General features: G+C 40.1%; 1 protein-coding gene across 2 annotated transcripts in view; it reads left to right on the top strand.

The window, feature by feature from the left end:
* LOC103379116 (E3 SUMO-protein ligase PIAS1-like) overlaps positions 1 to 17033 on the top strand; it is a 36008-nt gene continuing 18975 nt past the window's right edge. For both annotated transcript variants that reach the window (XM_008310563.3, XM_008310564.3), the window contains exon 1: positions 1 to 67. In XM_008310563.3, coding sequence (XP_008308785.1) covers positions 44 to 67 — 24 coding nt within the window. In that variant the 5' untranslated portion in view covers positions 1 to 43. The remainder of the gene's footprint in view (positions 68 to 17033) is intronic.

Here is a 17033-nt window from a genome sequence, read left to right on the forward strand (position 1 = left end):
TCATGTGACAGCGCATCAACGCGCTTGCGTAAAGAAATACAAGATGGCGGAGAGTGCGGAACTGAAGGTAAGGCGCAGCCTAAAATCATCTTAAATTTTCTCGCTCTCGGAGCGTTTGTCTGTCATGTCACAGACCGGTTCGGCGGTTTTAGCTTCTGGCGGCCGAAGCGGAGGCGGGTTTTGTGTTTTTTCTTCAAACACAGCGGGAACTTTAGTGAATCCGCCAACGGTTGCAGGGAGCATGTTTATGTTGATGTTGAACGGACCGTTTTCTTCTGCACACTCGCCGCTGGCGGGGCGGGATTCACTTTAAAAAGCACTCCGTTCTGCTGGCACTAAGTTGAAGCCAGTGCAGTCTCTGTGTTCTGCCGACTGTGGTTTGCCAACGGATATGTGCAGCACAGATTTTGTTTTTGTTTTTTATTAGCGGCGTTTGTCTGCACTCCAGTCTGTTCTGTGGATGTGAACATGACAGCGGCATCACATTTGAAACTGAGTGGGCGGGTTAGTTATACGTGATAACCTTTGTTAGTAATAATGATATTGTGCTACGTGGTCATCTGTTTTTCAGGCTTGTTTTTAATTACTGCAAACCTTGTTGAAGCAGAGACGGTGTCGCCACCAGCTGCAGTGACGATACCTGTTGATTGTCTTGTAATAAAATCGTAATCCTCGGAACAAGCGGGATTTTGTTGAACTCCAGAGTAAATCAACAAGTACTAAATTTAGAAAGTTGGAACGAGTAACATTTAGAATGAAAATGTAAAAAATATTAATTGAGAATATTCGATTTGGGCTTTTTGTTTAAAGACTATCAATCATATATAAGAAGTGGATGGATTTCAGACCATCGTTGCCAGGTGTCACAGGTTCGATTTCCATATCAGTGGCTTACCCACTGCCCACACTAAGGTGATGTGTTAAAGGCAGAGGTCACATTTCATTGTGTGTGTGATGATGTGCTGTGCATCAATGACAATCATTCACTTTAATATGATTTAATGCAGTTTTACCAGTGGAACATGCATTAGAATTTACAATATGTTCTCTCCATGAATTTGGTTTTTATATTATGCTTCTAAAAACATTCTCCTGTCATCACTGTCTTATCAGTCAGAACTGAATTCCAGAACTGGCTACACATTCTAATTAAGAAGAACCAAAACTCACAGCAGAGTCAATGGAATAATCGGGAAATGTTTGTTGTTGGTACATGTCTACTGACGATACTGACACCCCCGCCCCCCAACACACACACACACCAGTCCATTTCTATTTGCAGTCTTTGGGTGGGACTTCTTTGGAAACATTTATGTTTGTAGATAAAGTCTGGCGTGAGTGTAGAGCCTACAGAGACAGACAGCTTGGACATAAACTGAGAGGATTTGAAATGAGCTGTGAATACATTTGAGTTTACAAGAGAAAGACCTCAGAGAACGGCCATGGACCCCAGGAAGAAAGACATGAAAATGGTTAATCTGAATATATATATATATATATATTTATATGTCTGTGTATATATGTATACATACTGTATGTGTATATACAGTATATATATATGCATACATATATTTGAAACAGTATATATATGCATACATATATTTGAATAGAGTCGAAAACAAATGGTACAGAGAAAAGTTGTTTTTCCCCACAGTAACTGTGGCTCGTGAGAACAAATCTGTCTGAGAAGTGTCCCTGTGAGACCTGTGTGGTGTCAGGTATATAAAAATCCCTCTCTGTTATGTCCTCCATCCAATGTGCATGCTTTGTTTTGAAGAATGTTTTGAATAATATAATGTATATATATATTAAATGGCTTCACATCGACACACATACGGTCGTGAATTTAACTGTTGCTCCTCTTAAATGGGGGGGGGGGGATGGAGGGGCTAGGTTGACCTGCCGCTGCTGCTGCTCTAAAAGTACCAGCAGAAACACTGGACCTCGTGTCCTGCTGTCAGTGTGCGTGCTGCCTCGGGTCCTGTACATTTTAAGGCTTCCAACATCCACATCGATGAGAGGTCCACGATGTCCTCGCCTGCTTGGATTTCTGTTGCTTATCTGCATCTTATAGCTACATTATCCATGTGTTAATGTGTGCTGACGTAGGTGCAGCAACTACAACTGTCCAGAGCCTGCAAGACAGAGAGGGAAAACGAAAGGAATGAAGCTAAAAACTAAATAAAATCAGTTATATCAAAACTTGGGCTCAAACCTGAGTAAGAAAACCAGGGTTCTGCATGTTGACCCAACACCACAAGGGGTCATAAGGAGCCATGGCCTCAAGTTGTATTTGTGCACCCCTCTGTTTTATCTCTGCATCATTTAGGATTTATATAATACAATAAATATTATTTAGAATATATGTCACTGTAAGACTGTGGTTTTCCTACCAAAATGTAGCAGAAGACATGAGGACAGACATTCCTAACAATTAGCTGTTTGGTTTTTCTTGATGTGAAGTTTCATACCCAATTAACCAAATTTGCAAAACGCAAAAATACAATTTTGCATATTTATCACAGCTGGCATCTTTATGTTTTTTTTTTCTGTTTATAACGTTCTGTCCCAGTGCTTCTGTTGAATTTGGGCACAGAGTGATACACATTCTGGTCATATCAGAGTCAGAAACTATTGAGCGGTTATTGATCCCAGTCTTGGTCTATTTTTAGACTCCTCCCTGGTGTGCTGCTGTAGATCTATACGTGCTGTGTTGTACCAACTGTTGTTCTGCCACAAAGTCTGTCACAACCAGACCCTCCTCATGGTTGGAAAAACCAGATGTTCTTTTATTCAACACCCCAACACTCGTGGGCGTTAAATCAGGTTGTTGCACGTGGCCCACTTTACGTATTTGGTTATGGAGATACAAGTAATGGTTATTATTTTATGTGTTATTTTAAGTGTCAGAATCTTTTTTTTTAACAGTTGAAAGTAAATTGGTAGCATCCAGGCAAATGATTTTGAATTCCATAGGAAAAACAATATAAAAAGTTGTTGTTTTTCTTCGTTAAATGATTGTCATTTCTGTACAGCCGTAATCTGTTTTCTGATCAAATGACAGATGAGACACCAGCCTCAGTCTGATGGTGTCAGGCGCCATAATGGGTTAAATTTACATTATTTGATAAAGGACCGATACAGCGTCGTCACTACAGAGCAAACGCCATTGTCTGAATGGAAGATATTATGTTAAGTTCATTATGGTATTCCACAGACATCGTCTCATTGTTTGGCCCATTTGGACATTAATTGAATGGAAATTATTTTAAAGGCCTTTCATCAGTTGTACTTGTCATTTTTTGCCAACTTAATGAAGATTTATTTGTGGAGAATGCAACTTTTTTCCCCCTCCGTTTCATACAATTGTAAATACAGACGTAGGAAACCATGGGGTGAGTTGGGAGGTTGATGCAGCCGTTATGTCTTATGTCTGTCATACACACTTAAAAGTGTGAAGCAGAGGTCACCAACCTTTTTGAGACTGCATGCTACTTCAAGGGCACTTAGTAATTACGAAGAGCTACTTGTCCAATACAGACTTCCTGAACAATGTAAGAATAATTAGTTCTGGGACATACACCAGTGGACATTTGAATCTCATTGAAGGTCTAACTGATTGAAATACACACTAACAGTACCATTTTTCACCCTCTTGTTCACGTGTTACAACATACCCCGGGGGCACCTTAGGTTGTCCATATATATACAAATATATATATATATTCATGCATACTGTTACTGCAACTGGGAGTATTTGCCAATACCTATATCGATCCGATTCCTTCAGTTGTTCTCCAACATGCCGCAGGCTTCCACTACTGAGGAAGCCCAGTGTCCTGATAAGATAATTCTCATGAGCTTAATAATTAGCAATTTGACAAGTGGCAATTAAATATATTTATGCCTTTTTCATTCTGTTTTATACCTTAATATCTATAATATAAAACATAGTGAACGTCACAATATCAGATCCTGCTGCCTATATTCTTATTCCCCCAAAACCCATTATATTTGATTAAAAATGTAGAAATGCAAAATGATGATAAGCTGAATGGGTTTTTGTTCCGGTTACAGCAGGGAAAGCAGCTGTTCCCAAAGCTGCAACATGTTTCCATTTATCTGTATTACATTCAAAGTACTCCTACGTAAGTTCAGATGATGTTGTTGTTCAGATGTTGATTATACATGTCAGCTTCACCGACTCCTTCTTAGAAGCTGACATTGTTTAGATTGTGTGTTACTTGGTGACGTCCGTGCGCAGTAAATGTTCCGTTTTTGTGTGAAGACTGGGGTGGGGATGAAGCACGGCAACTACGGAGCTGCACAGCTGCGTAGATCCAGAATGGTTAGAGAATGGCTCAAATGAACACCAAATTGTTTTGTTGACCAAGTTGGATTGTACTGATGAAATAACATTTAGCATCTTGGAGTGAATAAATGAATACATCCAGTCTGTTTACGTTTGATCTCTGACGGTAAAACTCTTTTTCTGACTCTATTATTTCCCCTTGTCGTGTGTATGTTTTTATTTCTGCCAGTCGTGCACCGTCAGTGCCTCAAACATCAGTCAGAGGCAGAAATTGAATTTGTAGATGAAGGCTGTTGTGATGAAGCCACCCCCCCCCCCTCCACCCTCATCAAATGTTCCCTGTTGGCTTGCATTTACTTTCACATGACTCCCCTATCCTCCACAGCTGCTTTGAACCTCCTTCCCTCTTATCCTGAGCAGCAGCAGCAGCAGCAGCAGCCTGGCAGTACAAATAACTGTCTGTGCCGTGGCAGCTTATAGGTGGAGACAGTCTATTTGTAGAGCCTGTGGCTAGGTTAATCCCTAATGATACAGGCTCTCATCTCCAGTCCCCTACATCCTTTTTGCACCTGCCCATTTATCTTACTGTCAATGTCATTATCGCTTCAGATAATTTTCGGTTATCGGGGAATTACACGGTCACAGGGAAATTACTAATGTGAATGATAACTGTTCTTACCTGTCACCGTATTTACAGCTTTCGCAAGTCTGCAGGTGCTAATGCATACGTCCAACCTTGTACCAGAGCGGGGGTCTGCAACCTGTGGCTCCTGCGTCACATGTAGGTCTTCAGTCTCTTTTCAATGGCTCCTTGCAAAGGATAATTAGCCTAAATGTGCTAACTGATGTTTCAGAATAGAATTCTAAGAAAATAGGTAAAGGTTTTAATCGTATACAACAAAAATAAAGTGTAAAGAATTTTTACACATTTTCAACTTGCTTGCTAACAGGAAAAAAAACAATGCCAGTGGTGTAATTAATCATCCCACTCATTGTTTTGTAGCATGAACTAACTATACGACAATAAATTGACCTTAACAACTCTGTAGTACTACTACAGTATTTATCATATATTTGCCATCATTGAAATGGTTGAATGCTTTTTTGGCTGTACATTTTATTTGCCGGTAAAATGGTAAAAAACAGCACGTTTGGTGTTGAAGGTTGCAGAGCCGTGTATAAAATAATTAAATGTGGCATCATGCAGAAAGATTTACATTATTACAAAACTTTTGTCCATGTGTCTTAAGACTTTCGATTGGAGGTTCAAGATTTTTATCATTTACTGAGTGGGTGATTGGAATCAAAGGGGCAATCTCTGGGAATCCTTGTATCGAGGAAGAAGGGAATCACCTGCATCATGCAGAAACAAACCGTAAAGCTACAAACCATGCAAATAATTTGCAACTATGTGTCATCTTACATGCATGTGAAGACTGTCGGGGCAGAGCTCGCAGAACTTGTTCAGGTTCTGTCCTGTTGATGTCAGCAACATTCCTGTGTGAACCGGCTTTCTCTATAGAGTGTGAATAATGTCCATCAACTATAAATACATCAGGATGACAAGGACCAGTCTGGTTGGCTGAGACTCTGATTTAGGTTCTTATAACACACCTTTGGTGTTAGGAAGTATTTTATGTTAAACTGTGAAGTTCTGTACGGACATCGTTTTTTCATGAAGTTTTAATTGTGTCCAAATGCCATATGCAAATGAGTACTTTAACATATTTGATGAGTACTACACACCTACTAGTACTATATTTTATTTCTGAACCCTATGAGAATTGAAGAGAGAGAATTGATTAGGAATCAAATTGATTAGTTGCATGAATAATGGTATTGTTAAATGCTAATCAATTTCAGTCCTTTACTGAAGCCACATTAGCAGTGATGAAATTCTTCATGCACAGTATTACCCACTTAAACATTATAATACGACAGAAAAAAGGGGAAAAGAGATGACTTGACTTACAGAAATAGAAAGTTGTTTTAAAAGAGTTAAAAAGTAACTTTTTTTTAGCTTTTTTTAAATGCTTTTTGGCAATATCAAATGTGCCGATATTGTCCAAACACTTAATTTCGGAATCCGATACTAACCGATACATGCAGCCGTTTTTCCTAAAAACAATTTATAGGTTGTTATAGATTGTATGTATGTTGCACAAAAAAAAAGAAACCATCTATTCTTTTTCACTTCTTTATTCACCTTCAGGTCAACAGCAGTCGAACCGACATCAAGGCTCCCTAATGTGCAGAGTTTTGTCCAAGAGCTCATGCTGGGAGCAGCTATTTACTGTTCAGCTGAGCTTTTCTTATCTCCTGGGGTGATTTTGTCACCAGGCACTGTTGCCATGGAAATGTGTCACATTTTAGACGGACATGTGCAGGTCGCTGTTTGAAACTCCATTGTAGTTTGAAGCGCGCTCACAATGATGATTGCCCAATCTGGTTTAAAAGCACAGGACTGTCTCCTCCTCGATGCCCAATCTGGTTTAAAAGCACAGGACCGTCTCCTCCTCTTCGCACTCTTGGCAGATTTGCAGGGATTTTAAATACTGGAATATTAAAAGGATTTTAGTGCGGTTTAAAAGAGATTAATGAATAAAAATGTCATGTGAGGAGCTTGGCATTATTAAAGATTTATTTATTCTGCTGTGAGATTTAAGAGTCTGCTTTTTGCCAGACTTCCCTCTAGAACTCGTAAATCTCTACGGCCGACGTGTGCAGCTGAGCTTTGTGTGTAACTTTGACAGAACTTGTTCGCTCCCGGTACCCTTGACTCAGATCTTACGCTTCATTTGCAGCACTTCGCCCCAATGTTTATGAATAACATGCTTCCAGATTAGCTGATGCTTTCGAAGAACATGTTGAAGTCACACTGCTTTGAGGCAGTGATTAAGATTAAATGCTGAAAAGCAGAAGCGCTCTCTGAAATAATTAAAAGATTAGTGACGGCTGGTAATGTTGTCTTTCATCGTGACAGCAACTTGATTTGCATCCTGGTAAAGGCTTTTGTCAGGTTCTTCCTGTGAGTGTTGATTTTTACCAGCCCACAGTCATTAAACAGGGAAAATTGGGCCTCGGTTGAATTGCAGTGAACTCATCCTTCAATGTAGATCAATGTTTATTTGTCTTGGTGTTTGTCACTCTGATGGACTTGCTTCCTGTCCAGATTGTATCATAACTTTTAACTATAAACATATATAAAGTCTACAATTATTAATGAAATAAAATGTCAGCTTTTGATTTGAAATTTAACAAAGAAAATGTTTATTTACTCATCTTTATTGTTTGGAAAAATTCCACTTAAAAAAAACATTTTTTTCCTGCACATCGGTGGCAACTTGTGCAACAACTTTAACAATTCCTGGTTGTCAATCAAAAAAAAAAAACCCAGTAATTTTCAGTGAGCCTTAATTTCTAAAAGATCTAAAAGATTAGATTTATTAAAAGTTGGATGTGGTAAGAAATAAAGGGGCATTAGGGGCATAATCTTACTTTTTTTTACAACTGTAAAGTCTGTTTAAGAGAAGAAAAAAAAAGTGTTTAATTTATTTGAGCCACAAAAACAATATTAACTTGACTTGACCTTTACATTAAATGTCAAAGGTCTTCTTCATAGAGATGGGACACCTGCAGTCTTTCATTTCAGTGTGTGTTTGTTGTTGTCAGCGGGTAAAAAAGGGAAACAAGCTGCTAAAGAGGCGTCTGTGAGTCTTATCTGTGAGCTTGACTAATAATAGAATTGAGAGAAGTGAGCGACTGCCTCCTTAGCGGCCACTAACCCAAGAGACTGCTGTTTTCAGTACTGATTAACCAGACGCTCCTTCTATTGTAGGAATCGTTTTTTGATATTAACAGCGTTCTCAGCTTTGCTCAAGGACAACAATGTGTGATATGTTTGCTCCCCCCCCCACCCCCACATTGACGTTCATCGGTTCTGATAGGCCATATTGATACAACTACACCAAATGTTGTTGTTGTTTGTTATGTTGATCTGAGGATTGGAGTTGCCTTGGATATCTAGATACATTAAACCATTAAAATGTTTCTGTTGAAGCTAGTTAACTTGTCGCTAGTTAACGTCGGCTAGCTGCGTATTGCAAATTGCAGCTGTGTTGTTGTTCAGTGATGTGATAAAAACATTTAGACTGGGGAAGACGTGTTGTGTTAGCTCCTGTTAGCTGCTGTTAGCTCCTGTTAGCTCATATGCTAATCCATGCCGTGCGGGGATCGCAGGAGTACGAGTGGACCTGAGGCTGTCTGCTCAGTGTAGAAAACCTGAACACATTATCAATGATTAATTGATGCATACCTGTTAATGACACATTCAAACTGAAAGAACAATATTGGATGAAAATATACGCCCAAGAGAGAAAAGAAAAATGGTTTCATGCACATCCACTTCTTATTTTTTGGATACATCAAAAATCATTCTTTTTTATTATTATTATTATTTTAATTTTGCTATTCTAAAAATGGCCAACCCCCCCCCTCCACCCCTGTGTTTTAATCCTCCCAAAAAGATGTTTTTGAAATTTCTGCCAAAGTGTTTGAGCAGAAACACAGACCAACTCTCTTTTTTTGAATGTGCCAAAGCTGTGGCACCAGGTGCCCTGGTTGTACAGAGCTGAGATTCTGGTCTGTCTGCCAACTTTGTTATATAAAAGAAAACCAAAAACAAAACACAGTCAACAGTGATATTTTAAGTGTCGTGTTTTGCTGACGTCCTCCGTTCTCCTGGACGTGGTAGAAGCAGAGTGTGAGTCCAGCTCTTCTGCATTTTCTTGCCAAATCTATTTCACAATCAGACTTATTTCTCCCTAATCCTGCCAATATTTTAATGTCCCTGCATCTGCTCGGCTTTGACACCAGAACTGTTTTTATTCATTTGGACTCTGCACATCAGAGATTACTTTCAAATACGCTGCCCTGTACAGTATCTGTGTGTCACAAACCCAAGAAACCTGAGCTTTGTTTCTTCAGGTGCGTTGGCAGCTCCGTGATCAACTTACTGGTAATTTAAAGACGCAGTGTTTCTGATCCCAGTCCAGTTCTTATACATGAGACATTTTAGCCTTCGTCACAGAGACGACCTGATCCATAGATTGTCCTGTTCAGTGCCTTGGATTTGATTCACAGAGCGTGCTAGTTCTGACCACAGAGGCAGCAGAGAGAGAGAGAGAGAGCACAACAGGCAGAGGTATTTTGGAGTTTGGCCTGAGTCAGAGAAGCTGGAAGCCTTAAAGTAAAGGGGGAAGGGAGAACAGAGAGGTTGGAGGATGGGGAGGGAGTTGGCACACTGTACAAAACCCTCTAGCTCGGAGTGGGAGTTTTTATATAATGGCCAGGTAGTGTGTGTATGCCCCCTCCCTCCGACCCCCTCCCCCTCCTCCACTTGCCTACACACTCCATGCACTCCCACACAGACACACATTCCGCAGAAACTGCTCACCACACAATTATTAGCCTCACCGTTCTGGTCACTCCTGGGACTTCCATGAACTGCATAACTGTTCACATCCTAAAAAAAAACCCAAGAAAGTCCACAGTTTTTTTTTTAAACTCTCTCAACAAACCTATAACTGTTCACATCCTAAAAAAAAACCAAAAAAGTCCACAGTTTTTTAAAAAACTCTCTCAACAAACCCCTGAGAAAGAACAAAAAAAAAAAAAGATTTGTTTCTGTAGGTCACTCTGGACCTCTATGGTGTAATGGCTAGATGTACCTCCAGGGAGCGCCAGTGGCAATTTGGACCTTTACATGAACCTTTTGTCAGAGTTGATTGATCCATTTGTCATTTTTATGGACATGGAGACAAAAAAAGAAGAAGTCGCCGCGGGGCGGACAGTGTTAGTTAGCACCTGATTCTGTTAACTAGGAATAAAAGTGTGACCAAGCCTGAAAAACAAGCTAGCAGCGATGTGCCTTTAGGACGCAGTAAAACACTTAAAAAAAGCAGACTTTTCATGAGACAATATTTCAGATACGTAGCATTAGATTCAACCACGATGTAAAACTTTGACCATCCTGCTTTTATTTTGTACATTTTGAAATTAACAGCATTGTTTTGTTTTGTTTTTTACAATGGAAATGTTTATCTACATCGTGTGACATCCAAAACTTTCTGGCCAGTCTGTAACATATTACCAGTAGAAAATTGTGATTACTAACAGTCAGATTCTTCACTTTGTCTTGTGAGGTTTTGTTTTTCTTTTCAACCATGGTAATTTAATATTTTCTTCCAAAGAAGCACTGATGTCGTCCTGTGTCTTCTCAGACCAGGCTCTTGTTGTTGAGCTCAGTTTACCAGATGTTCTTCTTCATGTATTTTATTTAAGCCTCAGTAAAAATCCCAATCATTTCATCTATGTTTCTTCTGATTTGATGTCTTGAGTTTTTTTTTTTTTTTTTGCTCATCATCTCCCTGGTAGAATATGTAGAATAGAGGCTTTACAAGTTCACTCACGCACATCTGGATGTTGTCATCACGTCTGTCAGACATGGTGTGTGTGTGTGTGTGTTACTCGCATGCAATCTTTGTGCGGGATGATCTCTCATGTGGCACGTGGGTGTTTGTGCGGGATGATCTCTCATGTGGCACGGGGGTGTTAATGGGCTGACTGTGTGTGTGTGTGCGTGCGTGTTCCCATGTTCCCCATGGCATGCCATCCCATTGTGTATGAGATTATTGGCGTGCATGCACTTTTGCACGTGTGTCCAGTTGAACTGAGTCACCTTTGCATGACAACAATGGTTTACTTGTGTGTGTGAGTGTGTTTGTGTGTGTGCGTGTACACATTTGAATGTCCTGTTTGAACTTGTTTGTATTCACACTTCAGACACATTATTTAAAAATGTAACTGTGTTCGACCAGGAAACAGAATTGTAGAAACAAAGGTGGATCTCGTCTTCTTTACTCTGCAGAGATGGTATGTTTTTTAACCTACTGTACGTTCCATGATAACACAGTTATTGCCCTGTTTTTCCAAGTCCAGCTTGGGTAACCGTTGGGTGTTGTAGGAAAACACAGCAGCCTGTTATCTGCTCCTTAACTGGGTTCAGTTTGTCCACTCACTTCCTGTCACATCAGAGGTTTTCTCAGCCAGTTACAGGAACCAAGTCTTAGTTCTGCCCCTCCTGCGTATTTTCTGCTCTTGTTTATGTGCCACGCAAACAGAGCATCTGTCAGTCAACTGACGTTGAGCTTGAGTTTTAATTAACAGAGCGACGTAGTTGCTCAGATTGGGTTCTGCTAGAGATTTTTGTCACTGTTGCAGCGTGTCCCCACATTCCAACACGACCATGGATGGTACAGCTGCAACGAATTATTTTACTTAGAAAAACTTAGATAAAAGGCATAAAATCAGTTCCAGTTCCTCCAGGAGTCGTTAGAACATCAGTGCCATTTAAATCTATTTCACCACAACAGCAGACAGACTACGTTAACTGGCCTACGTAACACATATATTTATCCTACACATCTGTAAACATTTAAGGTTAAACTATTTTGTTTCTGCTTGGGTTTCTAACTGAAATTAGAGGACGCTTACGAAGGCCAGAGTTTCTACTGACAAAATAAACAGTCCCTTGAGGACGGCTCGACCACTGGCAAGTTCAAACCTGCCACGTCAAAACAGTCCACCAGGCTGGCTGTTTCTTTTCAGCATAACTTCACCGCTGGTAGCTACAACCCACTGATGTTCACAGGTGTGGTTGAAACGGTGGATTTGTGTTTTTAAATCATTTCTCCAAACTATGGTTTGTACCTTGAGGTACCTCAGAGGCTATTTTTTTTAGACTTAAATATTTTGACATTACAGATATTTTATATTTTCATTTTGCAATGAGAGTATTGCCGGTTAAAGTCTCATGACGTAAGCAAGTGAGCCTGTTTTTTCTTTTTTCAAAAACAGTTTTTAAGCTCCTACATTGGTTTTCATACTGGTTGTAAGGTTGACATTTTATGTGACATTAAAAAGGATTCAATTATTTATTTTTTTGTGCTCTAAGGTTTCTTTGATTATAACGACATAAATCCAACTTATTTATCTCCGTTCTGTGAGACCCCCTGTCCCTCTGGTCCAGACCTTGTTATCTGCAGTTAAACCCTGAAAAGATGGAGACCAGGGTAAAAGCACTAAAGCATTTCTAAAGCTCCAGAGGGTTTCCAGGGGAACAACAACTACAATAACTGAGCGGAAGACGATTGGAGTAACTGAGCTAGAAGGCCAGGGTTGGAGCTTCATAATTCCATAAATAATGGACACAGTCCAGAAACTGAGCCAATATAGAATGGCCTGAAACTGGGGGTTCACTTTATTGGCAGCCCTAGGGTTGGATTCAAGGTTGTCCTCATGAAGGGTCCTCATCTTCAAGGTCATTGTAACCACAGGTTGAGCTGTAGGCCAATGGGCTTACTCGCCAGGTTTAGTATTATTCCTGTACCATCATCTGGAGCGGGGGCACTGTTTCCATGATAATTCCTTTTTTTTTTTTCTTGCTTCACCTTACATGCACTCCAGTACTATTGTATTTGAACATCTCTCCTCCCTGCTGCAGTACAGACAGTGAACTCTCTTAGACGTCAACTAATAACAGATGCTGCAGTACAGACAGTGAACTCTCTTCAAAAAGCTTTTATAGCTGCATTGTTGCTTTTTAAAATTGAAATAGAATTTGGTGTAGGTGTAAAAAAATGACTGATAAATCAAATGCTGTTTTTAATGTGTTTGTGAGCATGCATTAAAAACTGTTTGTGAATTTGTGGTTGTTGCCTTACCACATGGTTTACAAATTCAGATTTATTTTTTTTCTGAAAACCCCCATCTAAGCCGTCCTTCTAGCCCCTCCAACCCTCTTTCCTCCACCCCCATCTCTGTCTTTTGCTGGTGCAGTGGAGAATTTCATTTGGTTTGGAGGCTCAGCTGCTACTATCTCACACACACACACCCCCCTCCACCCTCATTTTTCTATCTCCCATCATTCCATCTTACCATCTCTTTCGTCCATCCATCACTCTCAGCAGCTCAGGGCACAGCAAATCATTAGCCTGCACACCACTCTCCAGTCGGAGAAGAATCTGCAGTGTAGCTTCACTGCAAATTGAAGATAAATATATTGAATTCAGTCAAAATGAAATAGCAAATTAAACATGATCAGATCAAAACATTAACCGCCTCAACTGGACAACGTAGTTAACGACGAACAACATTAGACGCTGGGTAATACAAATACAAGGTTAGAGAAAACGAAGCGTTGTGTGATTGTATTTTTCTGCTCAGGAGAACAGCTTAGCCCGCTATCTATCAGCTAACCACATATTGTTCTGTTCAGGGGTCAGCTAAAGGCTAAAGCAGTTTGCCAAGTTTGAGAAAAGCATGGAGATTTGTTGGCCAACAGCACAAAAGTAGAATAGTTGTGTATTTTTAGATGCCTTGCCTAAGAGAATTTTTAGATGCCTTGATGTCATAGTTGTTTTCTCAGGAGGACCATCACGGTCTGTCTTCACTGGTGGACACAGTGGCGATCTAAGCCTGAGTCGCTCCTTGTGCCCGTGCAGAGGTGTAGGGTTACTTCATAGGACAGTGCCAGGTCTGTTCAAACAGGACTTGAAAAGAAAAGTGACGGTCTTGGCTCGCAGTGAGTTTGTGAACCCACTAATTAAATGTCTATTAAAATTGTGATCGGAATGCTAAAGGTCACACGGATGTTGCTCTGGTAAAGACCACAACATGCTATAATTGCATCGTCATCGCATTCCTTACATTTCCAAACTTTATGAATTCATGTGTGACACAGTTCACTCTCTCGTCAAGAGAATGTGTTAGAGCTAAATATAAAGATAAAACAGAAAATTTAAAAATTGTCCTTATGGTGACCCCTAGAGTTGGAAAATAATATGTAATACAGGGACCAACAGGTTCGCTAGATCTGTCTTATCCGTAGTGTTTTGTGTCAAAAGGGTATGAGGTAAAAGATCAATCTGTTTTCCCAGGTATAAAAATCATAAAATGAAGCTAAGTCCATGTACAGATGCAGTAAAATTAGCCAATTAAACGTGTTGGTGTGGTTTCTGATATTCCTTCCATCGTCAGGCCTTTCTGTGCTGTTGTCTTTGACTTTTTGTGTCTGTACGTAGGCAACTTTCTTCCACCTTCACTCAAACAGCTCAGGTTCAAATAGTTAGCATTGTGTAGATCATACCCCAGCCACAGAGTGCTGGCCCCACGCCTGGGTAAATGGGGAAGGTTGTGTAAGGAAAGGCATCCAGTCCAAAGACTGTGCCAGTATCTTTTATGCAAACAGCCAGCTGTGGGGATCCTTCAAGAGAAGGGGACGGAAGGATGAAGGATTTCTGAAGTTTTTAGTGATGCTCTGTCGGAGATTAACCTGACAGTAGGATATATTCCATTTGGGATGAAACAATTTTATTTCTGATATGATACTGATCTGATAATGATATCAATTTAATTGTTACTGATGCCAATACATTAGTGAAATTTGGAGTATCTGCCCATATCCCTGGCTACGGCGCACAGTAATATTTGACTGATATCGATCCTGAGTACCGGATCGGGCCGTTCCCTTAAACTTTAAGGTCTGACCAGTTCAGTAACAATGAACGGGACTTTCCAGGACATGGAGAGTAGTATAAGTGTTCAACAGATACATTAATAAATTAATTGAATAGATTTATTGGTCAACCCTGCTCTTAGTTAATCTAACAATTAATCACACCACGTCAGCTCATATGCACCGTGCTTCATTCACTATTTTTCTATCCAAATGAGCTCATCATTTACACAATAATGTCATGTTTTATTGAAGATCTTAAACCTGCATTTCAGCAGATACATTATTCATGAAGTGTTTTACTGGTGTTATATATCAAATAAAAATAGGCTAATTCTTCTGCAGACTTTCAGTCACACTGTACTTTGTTGTAAACTGCAGAGTCGGCCCTCGGGGAATAACTGCTTCTTCTGTCCCACTTTTTGGCCTTCACTTTTTAAACTGGAGGACCGCAGTACCTCAGCCTCTTGGAGTTTCTTTGAATATCCCCAGGTTTGAGCTCTCCCTTTACTGTTTTGAGTTACAAGGGCAAACTGGAAGCTAACAGTCAGGTTGTCGTTTGAATCATTGAATGCGCAGTTGAAGTTGTTTTTTTTTTTTGTCACATAAATAACCTCTGTAAACAAAGCTGGAAAACACTTTGTTCATCTGTTGTCGACAGGGAACGGGGGGAACGTGGCGGAGTTTGCGCCTCGCTGTCACAGTGAAAAGGTTGATTGACTGATAGACAGGAGGTCGGAGGAGAGTGAAAACAGCGAGCTGCTCATCCGTCTCTCCTCCAGTCCGGGCTCCATTGTTTTTCCTCCAGTATTTGTTTTCCCTCTTTGTGAAGCCAGAGGAATGTTACACATCCGCAGCATGGTGGAAGATTGTGTGTGTGTTTGTGTGTGTGTGCAAGTGAGTCAGTTCTATGTGCACCAGTATTTGTGCTTGTATATATTTTTTTGTGTCTTTTTGTTAGTGTTTGCTTTGGAGTGAGACAGAAGAGCAAAAAAATAAAAGGCAGCCAATGTCATCTTTTTTGATACACATCTCCTCTCCTCTCATACATATTTTATTTCAAGTGCCACCAGCAACGGATGCAGTATATTAGGCACGTGTTTGTTTTACTTTTATGAAGTAAAATAAAATATTTATCCATTTGAATTGGTAGTCATAAAAAAATATCTTTTGATGTTAGATGACCACACAGACGCGTCTTCACCGTCTTACCCTGTACACCACTGAGCTTCTCCGACACTGAGAGCTGTCTCCGTCTGACTGATGTGTTTTCATACACACCTGCAGCGTGGTTGATACTGTGGGAGGCATCAGAATTACATTCACATATGGCTGCCCGCCTCCTGATTTCTTCTCTCTGCTAAATGTATCTTTACCGTATGTATATAGTGACAAAGATGTGGCAGTGGGATGAAGGCGATGACATCTGAATTATAAACGTAGGCTTGTATCGCTGTATTGGGAGGATGATGTACATGTGTTCACACAGTTCCACAGTGAGACGCAGTTTTTGAAAGGAAAAGACTTGAGTAGGCCTTCAGAGGGGGGGGGGTCCTCGGTTGACGTCGTCCTCAACCTACAGTGTTTCGGGGTTACGTCGCAATCTCCCATACATTTATCGAGAAAGTCTTGTAACTGTGTTACGTCGCCATCTCCCATACATTTATGGAGAAAGTCTTGTTCCAGTATTCCGAGGTACGGCGTTAAAACGTGCTAACTAGTTCGCACGACAGTTACTTAATATGGACTTCCGATAGTCTTGCATTGACTTCCTATCTTTAGATGCAGTTCTTGCAACAACCTGGTTTGTTCATTCTTGCTTCATACCATACATTTATCTCACAGCCCACAGTGACTCACATGTGATGTTAATCTACGCCAAACAGGAACAGAACAACAGTTAACTAAAATTATATATATAAGTTTCATTTCCTGCCTGCTCAGGTCTCCACCTCCTGGGCCACTCATTAACAGAAGGACTATACATTTGATGCAGCTTAGGTTGGTATTTCATATATATGTGTTTATATATCACTGATATATATCATTATATATATATATATCATTAAAGGAAATTAAAACAAAAACAAAGACAGAGTTGGGGTGTGTTTTTATTTAAAGCTGTATTCAATTGTGATCTGTAAA

This window comes from Cynoglossus semilaevis, chromosome 5, assembly GCF_000523025.1.
Source record: "Cynoglossus semilaevis isolate Cse_v1.0 chromosome 5, Cse_v1.0, whole genome shotgun sequence".
Lineage (NCBI taxonomy): Eukaryota > Metazoa > Chordata > Actinopteri > Pleuronectiformes > Cynoglossidae > Cynoglossus > Cynoglossus semilaevis.